This window comes from Colossoma macropomum, unplaced genomic scaffold, assembly GCF_904425465.1.
Source record: "Colossoma macropomum unplaced genomic scaffold, Colossoma_macropomum, whole genome shotgun sequence".
NCBI lineage: Eukaryota > Metazoa > Chordata > Actinopteri > Characiformes > Serrasalmidae > Colossoma > Colossoma macropomum.
In genome coordinates this window covers 2,803,387-2,828,000 of record NW_023494788.1, presented here as the reverse complement: position 1 = coordinate 2,828,000, position 24,614 = coordinate 2,803,387, and the positions used below count along the sequence as shown (strand labels likewise).

The 24,614-nt window shown below is 39.7% G+C and overlaps 1 protein-coding gene across 4 annotated transcripts in view; it reads left to right on the top strand.

Moving 5' to 3' along the window:
- ndrg4 (NDRG family member 4) overlaps nt 1-22,019 on the top strand; it is a 66,247-nt gene extending 44,228 nt beyond the window's left edge. For 3 of the 4 annotated variants that reach the window (XM_036568047.1, XM_036568046.1, XM_036568048.1), the window contains 13 exons: nt 1,230-1,335; nt 10,099-10,219; nt 10,311-10,373; nt 11,809-11,869; nt 12,000-12,143; nt 12,614-12,717; nt 13,815-13,871; nt 13,993-14,044; nt 16,290-16,337; nt 17,389-17,424; nt 18,049-18,100; nt 19,171-19,209; nt 21,854-22,019. In XM_036568047.1, coding sequence (XP_036423940.1) covers nt 1,230-1,335; nt 10,099-10,219; nt 10,311-10,373; nt 11,809-11,869; nt 12,000-12,143; nt 12,614-12,717; nt 13,815-13,871; nt 13,993-14,044; nt 16,290-16,337; nt 17,389-17,424; nt 18,049-18,100; nt 19,171-19,209; nt 21,854-22,008 — 1,038 coding nt within the window. In that variant the 3' untranslated portion in view covers nt 22,009-22,019. The remainder of the gene's footprint in view (nt 1-1,229; nt 1,336-10,098; nt 10,220-10,310; nt 10,374-11,808; nt 11,870-11,999; nt 12,144-12,613; nt 12,718-13,814; nt 13,872-13,992; nt 14,045-16,289; nt 16,338-17,388; nt 17,425-18,048; nt 18,101-19,170; nt 19,210-21,853) is intronic. The other variant, XM_036568049.1, reaches the window with a different exon arrangement.
- Nucleotides 22,020-24,614: the final 2,595 nt, after the last annotated feature.

Sequence of the window (24,614 nt, the reverse complement as noted above, 5' to 3'; positions counted from 1 at the left end):
GTAAAGCAAATAAATGCCACACATCCCTATGTCTCTCTCTCACTCTGCCTCTCTCTCTCTCTCTCTCTATGTATATATATATATATATATATATATATATATGTATTTATATATATGTAGATAGATAAACATTGATCTTATTATTGCATATAGGTACATTATTATTATTATCACATAGTCAGATCTTCATATGACATCATTCTAAAATGTGTACACACAGTTTGACCCAGAAATAATCTATTCATATGTTCATATTCAGCACATGGTGAAATAAAGACATGCACAGGTTTACTGTGTGTGCGTGTGCGTGCGTGCGTGTGTGCGTGCGCGTGTGTGTGCGCTGCACGCTCTGTAAAGCTCCTGACAGGCGTAATCCTGCAGCAGAGCGAAAACATCACGCATGCTGCGTGTGGCATGTGAGATGTAGGTCAGTGCGGATTTGAGACGAACAAGAAAAAACTCCCAGCAAAACTGTGCCAGCTGCTGCACAGGCCAGAGAGAGTGTCCTGCTCGTTAATTAATTAGGGATTAATTAGTCTACTTTTGATTTCAGAGTGGAGTAATCATATACTATTCAGAGTATTTATGATGTTCTGTTTCAAATCATTTGAGCTAAATTTCTATTGTTTGCACTTCTAACAATTTCCTTAGAGAGTAAAGTAAATGCTACATTTAGATTTTAACATGAATATATAAGATTTTAAAGCAGTCAATTTGGATTCAGTATCATATATATATATATATATATATACACACATACATATATATATATATATATATATATATATATATGTATCTTATATGCACATTTCATGATTGATATCTGTATATAGAGTTATAGACCATAAAGTCATGATTTTACAGCATAAATACATGGCTTAGTATAATTTGTGAAATATGCTGTGTACATACAAAGGAAATTACATCCAGGTTTAAAACAATGACCCAGTTTGATGGATATTTTTGGTTGTCCAGCTGTATGTTAGTCCATGTCTATATTTAAATGTCATCACATCAGAGGGTTTTGTCAGTAAAGGTCACAGCTGACTACGGGCTTCTGCTCTTATTCACTGTTTCTGGGTCAGTTTACAGTTTTACCACATAATGGCAAAGACCTGGAGATAAAGCAGGAGAAACTGATCCTGCATCAGCACAGCTGTTCTAACCCCCTCTGTGGAAACAAGCCTGGATTATGAAATGATTGGAATGTTTATGTTTGTATGTTTTAGGAACATGACATTGACACTCCCTATGGGTTGCTCCATGTGGTGATCCGCGGAGCTCCGAAGGGCAACAAGCCCGCGATCCTCACCTACCACGATGTAGGACTCAACCGTAAGTATCTTTATGTATATTTCATATAAAACACATACTTATGCTTATTATTGCGTACGGATACTTACATACAATAAGTATTTGATCCCCCACTGATTTTGAAAGTTTGTACTCTGACAAATAATTAAACAGTCTATGATTTTTATGGTAGCTTCATTTTAACAGTGAGAGATGGAATATCAAAAAGAAAATCTAGAAAATTAAATAATATTTAAATCAAAAATAATTTGCATTTCATTGAGGGAAATAAGTATTTGATCCCCTAAAAACCATGACTAATGTTGGCTCCCACAGACCACTGACACACCCTAATCTCAGTGAAGTCGTTACCTGCATGAGAGACACCTGTCCCAAATTGTCACCTGTATAAAAGGCCACCTGCCAACAGATTCAGTGACACTCCAACATCTCCACCATGGGCAAGACTAAAGAGCTGTCTAAAGATGTCAGGGACAAAACTGTTGACCTATACAAGGCTGGAATGGGCTACAAAGCCATAAGTAAGAAGCTGGATGAGAAGGTGACAACTGTTGGGGCAATTATTCGGAAGTGGAAGAAGTACAATATTACTGTCAATCGACCTAGGCCTGGAGCTCCATGTAAGATATCACCTCGTGGAGTCTCACTGATCATGAGAAAGGCTAAAAATCAGCCAAGAACTACACGGAAGGAGCTGGTTAATGATCTCAAGGCAGCTGGGACCACAGTCTCCAAAAAAACCATTGGTAATACACTGAGACATAATGGTTTAAAATCCTGCAGTGCACGCCAGGTTCCTCTGCTCAAGAAGGCTCACGTCCAGACCCGCCTCAAGTTTGCCAATGAACATATTAATGACTCAGAGAGAGACTGGGAGAAGGTGCTGTGGTCAGATGAGACCAAAATTGAACTCTTTGGCCTCAACTCAACTCGACGTGTTTGGAGGAAGAAAAATACAGAATATGACCCTAAGATCACCATCCCCACCGTCAAGCATGGTGGTGGAAGTATTATGTTTTGGGGGTGTTTTTCTTCTAAGGGCACAGGCCAACTTCACCGCATCGATGGGAAGATGAACGGGGCCATGTATCGCAAAATCCTGGGTGACAACCTCCTTGCCTCCGCCAGGGCACTGAAAATGGGTCGTGGATGGGTCTTCCAGCACGACAACGACCCAAAACATACAGCCAAGGAAACAAAGGAGTGGCTCCATAAGAAGCATATCAAGGTCATGGAATGGCCTAGCCAGTCTCCTGACCTCAATCCCATAAAAAATCTATGGAGAGAGCTGAAGCTTCGCGTTTCCAAATGCATGCCAGATTTGGAGATGATCTGCAGAGAGGAGCGGGCCAAAATTACTCCTGAAGTGCAAACCTTATGAAAAACTACAAGAAACGTCTGACCGCTGTGCTTGCCAACAAGGGTTTTGCCACCAAGTATTAAATGATGTTTTACTAGGGGGTCAAATACTTATTTCCTTCAGTGAAATTCAAATTAATTTTTATTTCTCATTTCTTGTAATTTTCTCAGTTTTTCTTTTGATATTCTATGTGTCACTGTTAAAATAAAGCTGGCATAAAATTATGAGATGTCTCATTTATTTTTTTTGTATTAAAACTTTTAAAGTCAGTGGGGGATCAAATACTTATTTCCTCCACTGTACATACTATGTATGAGACATACTATAACATGTAGGTACTTAAATAAATATAATACTGTGGTGTCGGCATAGGTGGAGATGCGGGAGAGGCTGTTATTTCTGCCACATGTTGTTCCACCGGCAGGAGTACCTGGAGTCCTTCCAGGACTAGGCACTGCTAGTCCTGGAAAGGACTAGCTGTGCCATGATGCTGGGCGGCCATTTGCAGTGCATAGTAGGGCTCCCATGCACCTTTACCATTATAGCGCAGTAGGCGGATATGTACGGTCTCTCTTTTGCCAGGCCTTGGCTGAGCCCTGCCACCGACTACCACTACATCATCTCTTCCGCCATCTTCTCTTTCACTGGCTTCTCTCTCACCTGCTTCTCTTCTTCTTTGCTGTCCACCTATAAGTTTTTTGAAGTGCCATTCCACTTCTTGCTACCTGGCAGCAGTATTCCACTTCTGACACCACTGTAGTGTTGGTGAAAAAGAGAGAGGAAATGAGGAATGACAAGGAAAGAGGTGACAGAGACAATGAGTGTGAGAGATGGAAAGAAGAAAAGAGAGGGAGAAGATAGAGAAAGAGAGAGATGAAGTGGGAAGAGATAGTAATAGAGGAAAAGAGGAGAGAAAGAGAGAGAAGGAAAGGGGTGAGATAGAGAAACAGTGAGAGAGGGTAAGCAGGGGAAGGAGAGAGAGAAAAAGTGAAAGGGAGAAAACGATAAAGAGGAGAGAAAGAGAGAGGGAAAGGTGAGATGAAGAGAAAAAAAGAGAAATAGGGAGAGAGAAAGAGAAAGAGAAGAACAAAAGAGAGAAAATGAGAGTTCTAGATAAAGAGATACCAACTGCCATTATGTCGTTTTTTTCCGCCATCTTCTCTCTCACCAGCTTCTCTTCCTCTTTGCTGTCCGCCTGTAAGTCCACTTCTTGCCTCATGGAAGCTCTGTCCCACTTCTGACACCATTGTAGCATTGGTGAAAAAGGAGATGCGAGAGAGGCCATTATTTCTGCCATGAGAAGTGCTTTTATTTTTTTTTATTTTTACAAGCAGAAAAGGCACATTGGTACATGTTCCAATTACATATAGTTCTTTTTGTAATAGGTGTTAAATGCAATACCTGATAAAGTGAAAACAAATGTGTTTGTGTAAGTTTCTGGCACTCTGCAACACCATCTGTCTTCTGTAGCACCTCGACGAAGATAATAGACTAACTATGCATGTGTGAGTCCTTTGTGTATATTTATGGAGTTCTCAGCTCAGGATGAGTGGAGCTCATATCTGTGCATGGAGGTGTTAATTGGATAACGGATTACATTATCATTGTGCTACTTTAGTAAAAAATGAAAAAGCCAGCTAACTTCAGTTCATCTTTTGTTGTAAATATTAGAAAGATTATATAAAACAATCATCAGAAAGCCTGTCCTTACATAAGCCCCAGTTATCCATTAATGGGAGGATTAGAGTTATGAAAGGATTTTTTGGTCATCTGATTTGGCGAGTAATTTTTGCTTTGGGTCACAGCGGGACGTAGCGAGTACCTTCATCTTCTTTGATGCCCCAGTACACCAAAAAATTGATCTGAATGTGGACATTGTTTCTATATGAATAAAATATATTACATCAACACAGTTATTACCAAAGCAAGTAAACTGCTAAACTCAATTTTTTTTCATTCAGGTGGGCCTCGATTGGAGTATCATTTTGTTACTGTCGGAAGAAAACCTTGTATCTCCAAAATGGTAACTTTACAGGAGAAGGAAAAAACATGCTTTACTTTTAATGTAAGTCAATGGAACCAGACATTTTCCCAAGTCATTTGGGATCATTTATTTTAGTCCATTCATCATGAAATTTACAGACAATGTAAAGAGCAACGGGTATTTTCAAATTATGTCAAAAACTGAAAAACGTCAAACATGGAGATACGAGGTTTTGTTCCGACAACAGTGATTTGCTGATGTCACTAACACAAATCATCCAAAATTTCTTGAACAACAATCTTTAACATTAACTTCCATCACAAGTAAACAAGGTTTCTTCATTCTTCTGAAAGTTCCCATTTTAGAAATGCAAGATTTTGTTCCAGCAGTGCAGAAAAACATTTGCATACATCTGTATAGTATGTACATTTATGTGTCCCTGGTCAAATGACGTGTTTTCAAGATTTTCTGCGTGAGAATAAGTGAACACGTCCTCTACAGAGAACACACTTCTGTACCAACAAATGCACAATTGCTGTTTATTTGCTGAATCTTACCATACTGAGGGAGAAAAGTGCTTTTTAATTAAAGCGTATTTTATATTTTGTCATCAGTACAGAGTAGGAAACAGGAGAGACCATGATTCTGCTGTGAGCAGTGCTTTTTTATTGAAACACCAGCAAAAAGGCACGAACGAAACACAGCCGCGGTGCAGGCAGGTCACCTCTAGCCATACAGCTCCACTCAACACAGTCCACTCTGACTAAACCCATTCCCCAACACAGAAAAACACAATAAACACATACACATACCTTTAAACTAACAAACAACAACATCAACATCATAAATGTCCCTTTTTATGGGGAGTGTGCAGCACCCATGAGCCTCTTTGCATGGCCCTCTGCATGGCCACGCCTCCTGAGCCTCGCAAGTGGCCAGTAGTGGGACACTACCTCTTTTTTTCATGTTTTATTTTTCCCTCAATGTGTTAAAGTAAACAAATAAATAGAAATTGTGCACTAAAATTGGTAGAAAAGGCCATCATGTTGTTCTCTGTACAGGATATACAGTATTTACTAGCAGTGTACAGATACACTGCGGCTCATTTGGAATCTTTTAGCTCAGTGTGTCTCAGAGGTCACATCTGTGTGTGTGTGTGTGTGTGTGTGTGTGTGTGTGTGTGTGTGTGTGTGTGTGTGTGAGCCTCAGCCACACACACTCGACCTTCAAACAGCCACATCCGTCTGTCTGACAGCATCCAATTACTGCTCTCCTTCAGCTGCAGCATCACTCTATCATCAATACTGAGAGAGACACACACACACACACACAGAGAGAGAGAGAGAGAGAGAGGAATGAAGCTCTCCTCAGCTCTCTATATCATCCTCTTGTTTTCCATTTTCCTTTCCTCCTTAATCCATTCCTCCACTTCTTCCACTTCTTCCTCGGCTCATCCATACATCCTCCCTCTAATCCTGCAGCACACTCTCTCCCGAGAGGGAGAGGGAGAGGGAGAGGGAGAGGGAGAGGGAGAGAGAGAGAGAGAGAGAGAGAGAGGAATGTAGGGCAGAAAAACATCCATATCATGTGACTCGTGTTGGCGAGGGTCAGCACTGCAGAGTCTATGTATATGTATATGTGTATATATATCTTTCATTCTGTCTATTTTTCTACATCTCTCTCTCTCTCTCTCTCCTTCTCTCTCTCTCTCTCTCTCTCTCTCTCTCTCTCTCTCTCTATATTGCGGTCTTCTCAGCTGCAGATGTTCACATTAGTATTCACAGCAAGACTTGAAGTCACCTGACTCACTGAGTCAGAGAGAGAGAGAGAGAGAGAGAGGAGATGAAGAGAGAGGAAATGAAGAATGAAGAGGAAAGAGGAGACTGAGACAATGAGAGAGAGAGATGGAGAGAGGAAAAGAGGGAGAAGATAGAAAATGGAAGAGAGAGATGAAGTGGGTGAGATAATGACAGGGGGAAAGAGGAGAAAGAGAGAGTGAGAGAAAAAGAGAGGAAGAATAAAGAGAGCCAGTGAGGAGGGAAGGAGACAGAGATGGTGCTGGAGAGAAAGACAAGAAAAGGGGTGAGTTGGAGAAATAGGGAGAGAGGGATAGAGGAGGAAGGAGAGAGAGAAATAGAGAGAGAAAGAGGAAAACAAGAGAGAAAAAAATGAGAGAACTAGAAAAAGAGAGAGAGAGAAAGGAGAATGAGAAGAAGAAGGAAGAGGGAAAGGAGAGAGAAAGAGAGAAACAGAAATGGGGATGAGAAAGAAAAATAGAGAGAAAAAATGGGGACGAGAAAGAAAGAGAAAGAGAGAAAAATAGATAGAAGATAGAGATAGAAGGAAAAAGGAGAAAGAGAGGGAAAGAGGAGAAATAGAGAGAAACAGAAATAGGGAGAGAGGGGCAATGAGAAAGAAAGAAAGTGAAATAGAGAAAAAGAAAGAGAGAGAAAGAGGAGAAAGAGAAAGAAAGGGAAAAAGGAGAAAGAGAGAGATAGAAAGAGAAGAAAGAAAGAAAGAAAGGGAAAGAGGAGAAAGAGAGAGAGGGAAAGAGGAAAGAGAGAAAGAAAGGGAAAGAGGAGAAAGAAAGAAAGGGAAAGAAAGAGAGAGAGAGAGAGAGAGAGAGAGAGAGAGAGAGAGAGAGAGAGAGAGTGGGAGACGGAGGAGAGGAGGGCTGCCCTGTATAGAGGGTGGCGAGTGATGGAGGGAGGATAGAAGTGGGTCAGTTTGCCGGAGGGCTGCAGGGGTGGGCTCATGATTCACTCTTCAGTGCAGAGCCTTTTTGGACGGACAGTGTGTTTGTGTGGGCGGAGTGACCCGGGACCCTCGGAGCCCCTCTGCGCTTTTACAGCACTGGTGTGTGTGTGTGTGTGTGTGTGTGTCTCATTAAACGCGGTGATTTGCTCGTGGACTCACACAGTGGCGGTTTGTTGTTGATGTGATGTGATGTGATGTGGTGTGATGTGATGTGGTGTGATGGTTCAGTATGAAGGGAGTCGTTAGTCTCGCTTCAGTTGTTTGAGATTCTGGAACAGGATGTAAACAGGCCATCAGCTCTAGAGGGAGGAGTTCCACCCTTTACTCATTTATGAAAGTTGAGGCGGGTAATTGTGGCTATTTGGGCCAGCTTATAGTCCAATATAGGGCCAATAATAAATATTATCGAAAATGCAATTAGGAGTACCACTTACAATTAGAATAACCTTTAATGTGTTAATGAAGGGTTTAAAGTTAGTTCATTCATGATTATTAATTATGCTTAAACACTTTAAAATCATTAATAAGCAGTTGTAACACAAATAAAAAGGGCAGCAGATCTGTTATGTCAGAAGAACATGAATATCTGATGATTCATGGTAAAGCAAAATAAGCAACCAGGTTTAACAGTATAGATGAATGTGGATTCACTATTTGGCAAGAGGCAGGTCACTGTTACAATGTTATAATGTTAAAATGTGTTATAATGGCTTATCAATGATTTTTAATATTTATAACCCAACTATAACCTTTAATAAACTCATTTTAAACCATTCTTAAACCCTTTGTGAGGGTAGACTTATTAGTACCTAATTAAATACTGATATTATGTGAATTATCATTCTTTTGTTCTCTTTCACTTTCTAATTTTTGGTTGGTTAACAATGTAGACAATAGAAAAAAATGATCATAAGTTATATCAGGGGTTGGCAACCCAAATGCTAAGAAGAGTCATTTTCAACAAAAATCTAGGCACCTTGGGAGCCACAACATTTTATGTCCATTTTACTGAAGCAACGTTTCACCATTGTGGCTGTAAATATGTCTCAGTACATGCTGATGTGCTAGTATAGCCTAAAAAATATAATATAAATGAAAATGCAGACTTACTTTGCTCTAAGCTTTAGGTCAGCTATAGCCCCTTTTCTCACATCTCCAGCAGGAAACATTTCCGCAAAGGTAGAGCAGTTTATTATAAAATGTCTCTCAACATTGGACTTTTTACAAAGCTAAGGTCAGTTTCTCATTCACCAGCTTCTTGTTTGAATTTCCCATTCCACCTTAAATTGTGCCTGAGGCACCAGAATGTAGCTAACTATGTAGCTAACTGGTGCATCATTTAAGGTGGAACGTGAAAATTCGCACAAGAAGCTGGTGAATGAGAAGCGACTTCAGCTTCACGACTTTTTAGTGTTTGTCAGTTGCTGGTTGCAGATTAAACGTATCAGGAAACCAGCTGGAGTGATTATAAATGCGTCTCCAAATTATCAATGTTCGTCTTAAATCTTTCTCTTTGCCGTTTCGTTAGCTACTAGCTGGGCGAGACTGTTGTCAGTGTCGCTATGGTGACCAGCAGTCTGCGCTGATCTTCAGAGTTAAAGGGTGAATTAGCAGTTCTACATTAACTCCAGAGTTTAAGATCATTTATTGTTAAACTGTGTTGAACGATCAGCAGAGCTTTATTTTACTGTAAAGGAGGATTATTTTATTTTTACCTACAAATCTAATTCTGCTGTGGAGCCACAACAGGACAGTAAAAGAGCCGCATGTTGCCGACCCCTGAGTTATACAAACATCAACTAATAAAGTAATCATATATACTTTAAATGGCACTTAAATGCACCAACGCACCAGTTTGGTTTCCAGCCAAACGAACACAGAGAATCACTAGATGTTAACAGTGTCATCTGGGCAGAATACTGTCATTTTAAATTATTAAGAAATATTACAAGCCACCCCAGTTGTTAATTAAATACTTATATTGAATTATATAGTGTAATTTCATCACCATTAGGGAAAATTCGAGCTGTAGGCTAAGCCTCTGTAATGATCACGTGATACTTTGTAGCTGAATTTGGATCACGATGATGTTGTTTGTCGCAACAATTCATTATCGGCCAAGCTTAGTGATCTACTAACACTAAGCACATCACTAGGTTATTAGGAATACGCTATATAGCCAAAAGTATGTGGACACCTGAGCATCTCCTCTGCTGCAGAATGTGTTTTACTCCACTCTAGCTGATGCTCAGCATTGTGCATGGCCTCTGTGCAGCTGCTGTGGTTGCCATGGTAACCCCATCCATGAATCTCCACATGAACAGGTCTTGTGCTGACGTTGCTTCCAGGTACAGTTTGGAACTGTTCTGAAATAGCCAAACGTTTTAGAAGGGGTGTCCACATACTTTTGCCATACTTACACATACTTGTCGTGTATGTGGCCTTTACTTTTTACCATATGAGTGAAGGATTCAATTCAATTAAATGAAATAATATCATATTAATAGTGCTAAAAATATTTATTTTTGTAAATATTATTAATATTAAAATGTAAAAGTATTGCGATTGTAATGACTGTAACAAAAAGTTTGCTACAAAGGAATAAAGGTAGCAAAGTTGAAGATTTGTCTTCCACTATTTGCTGGTTAGATAAAAATGTATTCTATTTCTCTCTCTCTCTCAGACAAGTTGTGCTTCAACACTCTGTTCCATAATGAGGACATGCGGGAGATCACTAAGCACTTTGTAGTTTGCCATGTTGATGCACCTGGCCAGCAAATCGGAGCTCCTCAGATGCCACCAGGGTATGAACACACAAAAACATACACTGCTGCTCTCAGACTGGGTTGTTCTACCTACTTTGCCCTCATTCTGATTTTTTTTACCCATCTGAAGATATCAGTACCCCACCATGGACCAGCTGGCAGGTATGCTGCCCAGCGTTGTGCAGCACTTTGGGTGAGTATGACTATAGTAATATAGACTGGGTTAGTATGTCTAGATTAGTATGGTTTAGAGTAGGTCAGTATGCTTAGATCAGACTTCGTGAGTATGGTCAGATTAGAGTGGGTGATAATGTGTAGATTATTTTTAAGCATGGTTAGATCAGAGTGAGTGAGTATGGTTAAATTAGAGTGAGTGAGTATGGTTAAATTAGAGTGGGTGAGTATAGTTAGATTAAAGTGGGTTAATAATTTTAGAGGACAGTGAGTGAGTACAGTTAGATTTCAATAGAGTATGGTTAGAGTGGGTGAGTATAGTTAGATTAGGGTGGGTGAGTATAGTTAGATTAGAGTGGGGGAGTATGGTTAGATTAGAGAGTGGGTGAGTATAGTTAGATTAGAGTGGGGGAGTATAGTTAGATTAGAGTGGGTGAACATGGTTATATCAGAGTGAGTGAGTATGGTTAGATTAGAGTGGGTGAGTATAGTTAGATTAAAGTGGGTGAGTATGGTTAGATTAGAGTGGGTGAGTATAGTTAGATTAGAGTGGGTGAGTATAGTTAGATTAGAGTGGGTGAGTATGGTTAGATTAGAGTGGGTGAGTATAGTTAGATTAGAGTGGGTGAGTATGGTTAGATTAGAGTGGGTGGAGTATAGTTAGATTAGAGTGGGTGAGTATGGTTAGATTAGAGTGGGTGAGTATAGTTAGATTAGAGTGGGTGAGTATAGTTAGATTAGAGTGGGTGAGTATGGTTAGATTAGAGTGGGTGAGTATAGTTAGATTAGAGTAGGTGAACATGGTTATATCAGAGTGGTGAGTATAGTTAGATTAGAGTGGGTGAGTATGGTTAGATTAGAGTGGGTGAGTATAGTTAGATTAGAGTGGGTGAGTATGGTTATATCAGAGTGGGTGAGTATGGTTAGATTAGAGTGGGTGAACATGGTTATATCAGAGTGGGTGAGTATGGTTAGATTAGAGTGAATGCGTATGGTTAGAGTGGGTGCGAATGATTAGATTAGAGTAGGTGAATATGGTTATATCAGAGTGGGTGAGTATGGTTGGATTAGAGTGGGTGAGGATGGTTAGAGTGGGTGAATATGATTAGATCAGAGTGGGTGAGTATGGTTAGATCAGAGTAGGTGAGTATGGTTGGATTAGAGTGGGTGAGGGTGGTTAGAGTGGGTGAGTATGGTTAGATTAGAGTGGCTGAGTATGGTAAGATCAGAGTGGGTGAGTATGGTTGGATTAGAGTGGGTAAGGGTGGTTAGAGTGGGTGAGTATGGTTAGATTAGAGAGGGTAAATATTGTTAGCTTAGAGTGAGTACAGTTAGATTAAAATAGATGAGTATGCTTAGATTCGAGTTGATGATAAGGCATTGATTAGAGTGGATGAGGATGAGTATGAGCACATTCTCATCTAAACAATGATACTTTTATTCTCCATCACCAGATTTAAAAGCATTGTGGGAATTGGAGTTGGGGCTGGTGCCTACATCCTCGCCAAGTTCGCTGTAAGTGTCTTAGTAATGAGTCTGTGTATTGATGTCGCTGCATTTTGAAGACAGCCTGAAGCAATGAGGGCTAAACATGCTCGCTCTCTCTCTCTCTCTCTCTCTCTCTCTCTCTATCTCTCTCTCTCAGTTGATCTTCCCTGATCTGGTGGAGGGTCTCGTCCTGCTCAATATTGATCCCAATGGGAAGGGCTGGATCGACTGGGCCGCCACTAAACTGTCTGGACTGACCAGCACCTTGCCAGACATGGTCCTACCACACCTCTTCAGCCAGGTGAGCAAATAAGAACCAGCATTCTATAATTAATTTGTTAATTAAATGACTATTTAGTGACAACAATAACAAACAACAACAACACCAATAATAATACATTTATTCTAATTATTAATTAACGATGGACTGATTTTTTTTCAATTATTTATATTGCTGCTAGATTGCAAACTACATTGCATATTTATATAAGGAAAAAACATAAAAAACATTTTCCACTACAGTGGAAATTGAAGTTCTAATCTAATCTAATCTAAAAATATTACTCTCATATGAGAGGCATTTTCAGCAGAGGTCCAGAAGATTAGTATGCCTGGTTTAACTAATGAGGGACATGATAATGATTACTGGATGAGTTGATGCAGAAGCAGAGAAAACATTATAATGAGCAGTGAGTGTACAGGACTACAGCTGCAGCACACGCTTCATCCAGCTTTAATGGAAGATGTTGCTTTTTGCACTGTTAACTGCAGGAGGAGCTGATGAACAACACAGAGCTGGTGCAGAGCTACCGTCAGCAGATCAACAACACCATCAACCAGTTCAACCTGCAGCTCTTCTGGAACATGTACAACAGGTAAGCAACAGCACCAGTGCAGACACGTCTTCCATAAACCTTTCAAGCAGATTAATGAAAATATAGTATGATACAGTATAAATCTGCATTAATATATTACATACTGTATTGCTTAATATATGTACTATACTTAATATACTGTTTTACTTACTATACATACTATAATATACTACATTCATTAAAATCTCCATTATATATGTGTGTGTGTGTGTGTGTGTGTGTGTGTGTGTGTGTGTGTGTGTGTGTGCAGAAGACATACAGATTAAATGCATAATTCATATTGGTCAACCACAACAACAACAACAATAATAATAATACATTTAAAAAATATACATAATCAATGTACATAATCCATATTTATACATGTAACCTCAAAAAACGATCTATATACAGTCGTGTGCAATAGTTTGGACACTGCTCATCAAAAGACGTTTTGTTTTATACATTATATTATATTGTTTTGTACAGTGCTGTGCTAAATTTTTAGGCACCAGAGAAAATTCTATTTGAAAGTTATTAAAAAATTGAAGTGATATTTTTAGAAATTATACATTTTAAATTGATATTTTAAAAACTTTGTTTTTGTTCTTTATGAAAGCTTTTTTTCTTTATGCAGCTCGTAAGAAATCCTATTTTTTTTTTTAAACAAAGGATTTCATATTACATTTTACAGCATTACTGTTTGTTTTCATTCATTCACTAATATTAAAAGGAGTTTTTACAAGCAAGTGATAGTTCACATTAATTCATTTTAAACAGTTTGCTTAAGGTTATTTTCGACTTTTGCGCAGTACTATATATATATATATATATATATATATAATATATATACACACACACACACACACACACACACACACACACATATATATATATATATATGTATATATATATATATATATATATATATATATATATATATATATATATATATTACAAACTATGTACTGCAGTAGTTTGGTATGTTTTTAATGTGCATTTCTGTGAATATATATTATCTACATATGTATTAGAATATATATCTTAATATATTTATAGATCATTCATCTGTTGGTTAGAAAGGATTAACTGAGATTTCTGTGTGTTTTATGTTGCAGTCGTAGAGATTTGGAGATGAACCGCAGTGGGACTGTGCTCAACGCCAAGACCCTGAGGTGTGTTTTTCACACCTGTGTGTGTGTGTGTGTGTGTATATGTGTGTGCTCTGTACAGTCAGACACATAAACTCTACTGTGTGTCAGTGTGGAGGTAACTAATGCTTCCTGTGTCCTGTAGGTGCCCAGTGATGCTGGTCGTTGGTGATAACGCTCCAGCAGAGGAGGGCGTGGTGAGTCTCTCAGCTTTTCTCTAACACTCCATTGATCATTGCTTTTGCTGTAGCTGGAGTCACATCATTAGATAAATACACCATTAGATAAATAGAGTCATCCAACTCTGAAAACGGATAATCGTTAATCTACAGCATGCTAAAGTTATTAAAGTCATTATTATTCTCACGCGCAAAGCAAATGCAGATAGGAGTAAAACATGCCCATAAGGCATAATAAATATGGCTAGAATATATATTGCATTTTATAAATATTTATAGCCATGTTTATAATGCCTTGTGAATGTATTTTAATGTATTATGAATGTTAATGTATTACTCATAGATTCAGTAGAAACAGTCTCTCCTTATGCAGTTTTTTCCCTTGTATATGACTCAGCAAATAAACAGTAATTGTGTATTAAAATGTGCAGACGTGTGCTCTCTGTAGAGGATGTGTTCACTTATTTTTTTTACTTAGAAAATCAACAGAACTTGTAATCTGAGCATGGGTGCCAAAACTTTTGCACATGGCTGCATGTGTGATCTGCTTCAGAGTGTCAGACTTTCTCTCGCTCTGCTGTGTCTCTGTGGTGTGTTTGGCTCTGTGAGGGGATGTTTTGTCCTCATTCAGAAAAACAGAAGCAGGTCAGTCGTCTTTCTCTCTTTCTCTCTCTCTCTCTCTCTCTCTCTCTCACCCCTCTCTCTCTCTCTCTCTCTCCTTTCTCTCTCTCTCCCGGGGACAGATGGCACAGGCTTTAGGCGCGCTCTCTCTGGGCTGTGTTAGCTGTTCTCTGTGTTAGCTGCTCATCTGTGCCAGATATTTTTTATGCCGGGCGAGTGCCGGGTCAGTGCGCCTTCACATCCCATCAGACCAACAGCGTGTGAGAGAAAAATAGAGGGAAATGAGAGAGAAATAGAAAAAATATAAGATGTGAAATGGGGGAGAAGAGGGAGATGAAAGTAAAGTAGGGCAAAGATAAGAGAGAGAGAAAAAGATATGAGCAAATGAATTAGAGATTAAATGAGAGAGAGAGAGGAGAGAGAGAGAGAGAGAGAGAGAGAGGATGAATTCAAGGCACAGAGAGAAGCGAAAGCAAGAAGAAAATGGAATGTTCGACTGGAGAGATAAAGAGAAACAAGCAGAAAATCAGGAGCAGAGAGAAGTGAAGAAGGGCAGAGAGAGAAGGAAACAGAAATGAGTCAGCTGAGTGAGAAAGATACAAATCAAAAAGTGTTTCCATAGCGATGTTCTGGAGGCTGATAATTTGTGCACCAACTCATGAGCTACAGTCTGTAATGTACACCAGTATAGTGGAGCTGTAAAGTGGCCAGTTAGTAGAGGTACAAGGTAATAAAGCGGCCAGTGAATGCAAGTACAAGGTAGGTGTTTCTAATAAAATGGCCAGTGAGTGGAAGTACAAGGTAGGTGTTTCTAATAAAGTGGCCAGTGAATGGAAGTACAAGGTAGGTGTTTCTAATAAAGTGGCCAGTTAGTGGAAGTACAAGGTAGGTGTTCCTAATAAAGTGGCCAGTCAGTGGAAGTACAAGGTGGGTGTTTCTAATAAAATGGCCAGTGTATGCAAGTACAAGGTAGGTGTTTCTAATAAAATGGCCAGTGAGTGGAAGTACAAGGTAGGTGTTTCTAATAAAGTGGCCAGTAAATGGAAGTACAAGGTAGGTGTTTCTAATAAAATGGCCAGTGAGTGGAAGTACAAGGTAGGTGTTTCTAATAAAGTGTCCAGTTGGTAGAAGTACAAGGTAGGTGTTTCTAATAAAGTGGCCAGTTAGTGGAAGTACAAGGTAGGTGTTTCTATTAAAGTGGCCAGTAAGTGGATGTACATGGTAGGTGTTTCTAATAAAATGGCCAGTGAGTGTACAGTGTTGGCTACAGTCCTCTGTGTGTATGTGTGTGTGGAGGAGAAGCTGCAGGCGTCTGCAAATGTGCAGCCACTGCTGGAGTGACTCATCACTGCAGTCCTGCAATATCTGGGTCAGCATGCACACACAGAACTAGACCACTCAAACACGAATATGCACTCTGTCACAGACATGCAACCCCCCCCATTCCCTCCCCCTCTCTCCGCCTTTCTCAGCACTGCTGTCTCTCTCACCTAACACAACACGTCTATTTATAAACCATCACTTACCCTGCAGTAACAGTACATGGCAGCTGAGTGTGAATTTCTTTCTGGCCTAAAATTAAAATGTGACCCAGTTGCCTCACATGATGTTTACTTTAAAAATGTGATTTCTGTTTTTTTAGGTCGAGTGTAACTCCAAGCTGGACCCCACCAACACCACATTTCTCAAGGTGAGAGAAAATAATCTAACTATGTAACACAGCAGAGGAGAAAATGACCCAAGCCTTATGGCTGTACAGTATGAACATAAAATACAATGTTCAGTAAAGCTGCTGGATAAAATGATTATAAGAGAAGCATCAATTATTATTAAAATATGTGCTGCAAGTACAGAATCTATCTAATAGCAACAAATTTAAACACAACAAATTTAAAACAAAATTGAAATTCACTATTAAGCATGAGAAAAGTAAAAAAAAACAGCTTTTTGATAAGAGCTACATTGCTATATATATATATATATATATAATATATATATATATATATATATATAACAACAGCATTGTTTAGCCTGTTGTCCTTTACATTGTTTATAAATTTCATGATGAATGAGTGGACCAACAGAAACGGTACAAAATAACGTGGAAAAATGTCTGGTTCCATTGACTTACATAAAAGTAAAGTAAGTTTTTTCTTTCTCCTGTAAAGTTACTATTTTGGAGATACAAGGTTTTGATCCGACAGCAGTGATAGATATGTACATAGCCCTTATAAAAAAGCTAAATATACTATATTTAATTCCTTATGGTGATGCAAATGTACTGTAACACTAGTCATTACTGCTTTATACATTTAACACACAAGTGAGAATAGGTTTCTTTTTAATAGCCTTGTTTTAAGTATTTTACAGGCTAGTGGGTCAGAATAGTGTAGAGTTTGAGCTGCCTACGTATGGGATTTGTATTTGGCAGTATTTTGGCAGTCTAGCCTAATGGTTAAGTCACTTAGCCCAACTCAGGGAAGCACTTGTTTGGCTTCTAACACTGCATTCCCGCCCTCAAAATCTGCGCTGATATCTGCGGCAATATAGATAAGGAAAAGTGGCCATATATATATATATAAGAATGTACTGTTCATATAGGAATCCTCTAGACATTCCTGTAGTTTTACAATGGAACATTTTCTTACTGGAAGTCTGAAGAGCAGAATTCCTCACTAATCGATATTTTCAAAGCCATTACCAATGACCTGAATGACCTTACTGTGAGGGTTTTGTTTCAGATGGCTGACTCCGGCGGACTGCCTCAGATCACACAGGTCAGCATCCGGCTCATTATTGACCCCAGTTTAGGTTACACTCTGTGTCTTCTAGCCTTACTCACTGCGGGCTGATTCAAGTCACTGACCCACAGCTGGCCGCCCCAGTGGGATGCGTTTCTCGTAAAAGAACAGTGTGGTGAACTATCAACAGTCAATCAGCCTTAGTTTGCCTCTTGCGTGATGCTAATGTAGCTAACAACTAATGGAAGCTTATAACAACCAGCTGGCCTTGTGTATTTTTATAGATAACAGTGTTTTAGAAACTACATTAGCAAGTCTATTAGAGATCAATGAACAACTCCACATGGTTTAAAACAAGAGCGTGATCATTTATATATGCTGCTAGCACCATGCTAATTCTTAGTTTTAAGCTCACTTGTTAGCTACATCAGCTTCGTAGCTCCAGTACAAACATTTCGGATAAGTGTGTACATTTAATCACTTTTACAGTTACCATGACAGATACAGGTGTTTTACTTGTTTAACGGTGTGTATTTTTCTTCTAAAATTGCTTTTCTAAGTAATTTATTTATATGTTTAGAGAAATGGAAAGATGTATGATAATGAAGGCGGTGACGTCTATTTTTTTGTTAAATTGTCATTTGTTTTTAATTTTTACAGCCTGGAAAACTGACAGAGGCATTTAAATACTTCCTCCAGGGAATGGGCTACAGTAAGTATCAGTAAATGCGATTAATCTGAGTCTGTTTGTCAGTTAATCAGCCTGGTGAGCGGGGAATCAATAGACATGCAGAGAATCACCGGCTCTAATTAGAACGCAGTCAGTAAATCTGTAGAGTTTATTTATAAGTCTGTTCCTAATTGTGGTCACACAGTTCAACATGTTTAAGTTCATACATCTGATAAAGAGTCTCATCCTCCTGGGTGTCTAAACAAAGATTAAAGATATCTACTGTGAGTGTGTGTCTATGTGCACATGCAAGTTCATCTGTAAAATTGTGTGTGTGTGTGTGTGTGTGTGTGAGAGAGAGCTTGTTTTTGTATATTATGAGGACATAAAACCAGAGAAATCCCAAGCGTTTACATTTAGGCTTAGAAAAGTCTTCTTACATGTAGTATGGTGCTTATTATTATTACACATAGATACAGATACATACATTTATAAATCTGAGCTAATGCTAGAGCTAGCTGTTAGCCTAAAGCTTTGCTTTCTGTATTGCGTGTGCTTTATTTGCCTTTAATAAAGCACAACTTGTGCATAAGTTGTGTGTCTGCTTTTAATAGCAGTAAACGTGACAATATATATATATATATACATATAAACTATAAAACATATAGCACATTATTTCATATAGGTACTTTTATAGATATATAAGATATATGGCAAATATTATTATACTTACATATAATATAATACATATGGGACATGTGCATATAAATGCTTATATATAAACATATTGGACATTTTCTTATTACATATAGGTACTTATATACCTATATGTACATATAGGTATATAGGTATATACCTATATGTAGTACATGTTGAACATTATTATTTTATATACTTACATACAAATAATACATATGGTACATATAGAATACCTATATGGCATATAAATATATTATACAAATGAGACATAATCATTACATTTAGATACTTATGGGTATTATTCATGCTTGTACAGGTGTGTGTGTGTGTGTGTGTTGTGTGTGTGTGGTGCAGGAGTTTGTTGTAATCTTGCCCTCTGTGTTTGTGTGTGTGTGTTTCCTGTCCTCTCTCAGTTGCATATATAAAGGATCGGAGGATGAGTGGGGGGCCAGGTACTTCCTGTTTCCTCTCTGCCTCCGCCCTCCTCTGCCTCATCCATCTGAAGCCAGTCGACTTTTCTTTTATTCGTTTACTCTCTCGGGTCTTACATCCCTCCTTTCTTTAATTTTTGTCCCTGTTTAACTGTATGACTCTTATTGGCTCATCGTGTGTTTTGTTTTTGGCCGTTGTTTTTTCCGCTTGAGGAAAAACATGCCGTTCCCTCCTGCACTCCAGCCATCGAAATATCCTATCATTCTCTGTGCATGACAGGCCATGGCAGCCAATCAGAGAGGCTTCAAGGGCTGAATTGCACGTGTGTCATGAATATGGGCCTTCTCTGTTATGATCACTTAGGTATTGTGGAAGGGAAAAGCCGCAGTCGCTTTAGCTCTTAGACAGTGAAATTACATTCATTTCAGTGTAAATTTATGAGATGAAGGGTTTCACATCGCAGAAATTTAATGTGTTACGATGCCATCAGGATCTAGTGAAGTTTGACGTGCCAGTTAACCTCTCCATGCTCCCTCTTATTTAACCTAATGACAAACTGTAGATCACAATACTTACATTTAGACCCTGTTTACACCTGGTCACTTCATGCATCTTGAGTATTAGGATTATATCTGGATGAGGCCGAACTCCTCCCAGTACGACCAAAACCCCTCCCCATACAAAAAACTCCTCCCAGTACAACCAAAACGCCTCCTCCCAGTAAAACTGAAACTCCTCCCTGTACAAAAACTCCTCCCAGTACAACCAAAACTCCTCCCAGTACAACTGAAACTCCTCCCAGTACAACCAAAACCCCTCCCAGTACAATCGAAAACTCCTCCCAGTACAACTGAAGCCCCTCCCAGTACAACCAAAACTCCTCCCAGTATGACCAAAATCCTTCGATACATGAAGTGACCAGGCATAAAATGGGGTCTTAGAGTCAGTTATTCATTCAACCTAATGAGAAACTGTAGAACAGACTCAGTTTATATCACAATACCTACATTTAGAGCCAGATCAAATGTTAACCTGTTGATGTCTAATAGTAAAATTGTAACTGATAATGTTCTTTTATACCTTTTGTATAATAATGTTATGACCAGAAATTAGACCTAGATGGTTAAACGATAACAGTAATGATTGAAATTTTTCAATGATTGAAAAAAAAAACATTTTTTGTCAGCATCAATGTTGTTTTCACTAAAATAATAATGGTATTTGGTCCTCAGTCTGGGTAATAGTTGCTGGTGTGTGCCTTTAACTCACTGTACTGTCAGGGTGAAGAAGTCTAGCCATTCACTCACAACAGCACACAGTGAGACAGTTAGCAGAGTTAGCTAGTGAGCTATTTTCAGTGTAAAAATGTAGAGATTAAAAAAGGCTGTGATTTTGAAGAAAAAAAGGAAAAGGTCCCACAACATCTACAGTGTAGATATGGTTCCTAAATCAAATGTAAGAGAACGTTAAAGAATTTCTTAAATTTTAAATTTTCCTACATTTTATATGTACCATTTTAAAACCGAGCATGATGGCGTCCATATATCAGTTATCACTAATTACTGATATCGATATATGGAAGATATGCTGTGATAAGATATAGGCCCAGCCCTATGTGAAATAGCTAAGCTGTGAGAAAGTGGAGAATGTGTTTGTGGAGAATGAATCCTCAGAACTCTGCCCTTAGATGCTAACCTGGGTTTGCGTCGGCCCCTGCATGATTATCATTGAAAGATGAAAGAAATGAAGACGTTTGCTGTTTGCTGAGAGGAATTTTAGTCTTGCAGTTTCTTGGAATTCCTTGGATGCGTTGAAAGCCTGATTCAAACCCCTGAAACAGACTGAGGTTCAGGATGATTTGCTGCTCTCATGAAAAACTAGCATGCCATCCCGACCACCCTCCATACACACAGACCAGCAACAGCCTGCTACTGTTACTCACCCTCTCTCTCTCTCTCTCTGCCTCTCTCTCTGCCTTTCTCTCTCTCTCTCTCTCACCATCTCTTTCTCTCTCCCTCCCCCCCCTCTCTCTCTCTCTGCCTCTCTCTCTCTCTCTCTCTGCCTCTCTCTCTCTCTCTCTGCCTTTCTCTCTCTCTCTCTCTGCCTCTCTCTCTCACCATCTCTTTCTCTCTCCCTCCCTCTCTCTCTCTGCCTCTCTCTCTCTCTCTCTCTCACTATCTCTTTCTCTCTCCCTCTCTCTCTCTCTCTCTCTCTCACCATCTCTCTCTCTTTCTCTCTCTCTCTTTCTGTCTCGTCCTTTTCTCTCTCTCTCTCTTTGTGTCCCGTCCTTTTCTCTCTCCTTCTCTCTCTGTCTTTCTCTCTTTTCTCACTCCCTATCTCTCTTGTTCTTTTTTCTCTCTCTCTCTCACACACTCTCTCTCGTCCTCTTTCTCTCACTCTCTCTGTCTGTCTTTCATTTATTCCTTTTTCTTGTCCTTCATTCTGTCTTTTTCATTTCTTCCCTCTCTCGTTTTCTCTTTTGCTCCCTGATCATTTCCTCTTTTTCTTTCGTTGTCTTTCACTTTCCCTCATTCTTTTCTCTCTCTCTCTTTTCACTGTCTCTTTTCTCTCTCACTTCTCTCTCTTCTCTTTTTTCTAATTTCTCTAATTCTCTCTCTCTCTCTCTCTCTTCTCTCTGTCTCTCTCTCTTTGTCTCTGTCTCAGTGCCCTCGGCCAGTATGACCCGTCTCGCTCGCTCTCGGACGGCCTCTCTGACCAGCGGCGGCTCCATGGACGGCTCACGCAACCGAGCGTGCACCCACTCCGATAGCAGCGAGGGGGTGGGCCAGCTCAGCCACACCATGGAGGTGTCCTGCTGAGCACACACACACACACATGCACACGCACACACACACATGCTCAGATGGGGGGCACAAGATAGAAGAAAGGACTAAAGCTGCATTCACATTATGAGCTCATTCCTCAGCTCTGAATTTTTCCACTCTACATCGGTTATGAGTGTGAAGACCTCTGTCCTGAAAGGACCCTCACGGACACAGTTTATACAGTTAAAACTCTCTCTCTCAATAAAGTTCTCATTACGTTACATCATGTAGGAGCACATATGTGGCTAGACAGCTGTGTGTTCAGACAGCTCTGAAAAAATCACATCGGTTTCACATTTGTGCCACGCTGGAAAAAGTGCAGCATTCTAATATGTACATAAACAAAACAGATTACGTCATCACACTAACTGAAAGACTGAACTGTAAGATGTAATATATTAATGTACACATTTGAATCAATTCAGTGCATCACTTTTCTCAGTGCACTTCAGCACCGTAATGTGAATGCAGCTTCAGCTGAAGGAAAGAGGACAGTTTCGTTCCTCTGGGGTCCTTTATTCTGTCTCCTGCTCTCTCTGGGTGTCTGTGTTGGTGTTTTTTTTCTTCTCTATACTGTAATATGAATCACTGCTCGATTACTCTCCCCTGTCCTCTTCGAGCTCGTTTTATGGGTTTCCCTGACTTTGTTATACATCGTTTCTTTTTTGCTCGGAGTGTCAGTGTTTTTTGTCCCCCCTCCTCGCCTGCTGCCCCTGGCCTTCATCCTCAACCCCCCCCAGACCACAAATCCCATCAGCCCCTGCTCTCATAGCCCCTGTCCTATGACAGTCTCTGTGGAGTGACTGGTGGTTTAGCAGGTGGCAGATAGTGGGGAAAAGGGTTTGGAAAACAGACAGAAGGGAAACGAGAGAGAAATAGAGGGAAACGTAGTGAAAGGGAGAGGTAACGATAAAGAAGGAAGCGGAAAGCAGTTTGAGGAACATTGTGCAGCAGTGTACTGTAATACGAAGCCATGGGCAAGAGGACTGTACGACTGAAGGATTGTATGACTGAGCTGTATGAATGAGGCTCTCTGGGCCAATCAGGTGCTAACACAGGAGCTCTCAGCCAATCAGCACAGCTTTATTGCAGAGTCGGGATTAGCACTGGTTAAAACTCCATTCGGTTGGTGGTTATTTAGTGTAAAGTTGTAAAGCCAAAGCCTGGGTTGTTTTTCAGCATCTTGGAGTTTGTAAAAAAAAGATGTTTCAACATTGAAAATTAGTTCACATTTTCTCATTCTACATCTACCATGACAGTGCAGTCTGTAAGGCAGTGTCACAATCCACCACCGACTAGCTGTAGTGTGCACTACTTTAGCAATGAGAACATTGAAATCTAGCATATTATTCAAAATGTGCATTATTCTACCATTGACCACTCCATCTGACTCTAGTACGCTCCTACTCCTTTTGAGTCTAGTACACTAATTCTAGTGTGCTATACTCCACAATTCTCAATACTCAATCTGACTCTAGTACACTAAATGCAGCATGCACTACTGTGCCTATTGCTGTTCCTTGTACTCTAGCATCCTAAATGTAGTGTACACTACTGTACAATTGACTTCTCCCTTCAACTCTAGTACACTAACTGTAGTGCGCACTACTCTACCACTGACTACTCCATCTGACTCAAGTGCACTAAATGTAGTGTGCACTACTTACCTATTACTATTCCATTAACTCTAGTACACTAAATGCAGTGTGCACTACTTTACCATTGATTAATTCGTCCAACACTAGCACACTAAATGTACTGTATCTATTAACACTACTGAGGCTGGTCTCCCAGACTAGGCATTAAGCCTAGTAGTGGACTTAACTGAAGTGCCAATGGTGAATAATCATTGGAAATTCTTTTTAGTCTAGGATTAACCTTAATCTGGGTCGGAAAAAGTGGCCCTAATTATGCATTCTACCATTGAGGACTCTAGCTCTAGTACACTAATTGTAGCGTGCACTATACCCTTAAGTCCAGTACACTGTAGTATGCACCACTCTAGCATTCACTACAACATTGAAATCTATAATTTCTAGTACACTAGTTGTAAAGTAGTGTGCACTACTTTACCACTGCCTACCTCACCTAGCGCTAACACACCAATTATAGAGTTCTCCTTTATTCTTCCAGTGAAAAGTCCATCTTACTAGTGTGCTCATTGTTCCTCTTGTGGCAGTGGGTTTTGCCTGGGATCGGTTCATTACGGTCTCCTTTCTCTAGACAATCACACTCCAAGCCAAACCAAACTGGAACCGCGAGCTGAGGCTGAACCGGAGAGGTCATTAGGTCATTACGTCATATAAGATGGTCAGCCATTGGAAGTAGTTCAGTGCTGGTGCCTTGCTTTCCCTACAGAACCCAGCCCTGCAGGACGAGGATACCAAAGCGACACTAATACACATACACATACACCCACCATGACTGGAATCTGTAAGGAGATTCAGATGCTTCAGACGTGCAGACACTGGTATAGGACTGACATAAACGAGCACAGAAAATCACACAGAGTGATGGGTGTGGTTATTTAAATATTCAGTGATCCAACTCTTCTTAGAAGTTGTTTACTCAGGCCTAATCAGGTCATGTATTGTAGTGTG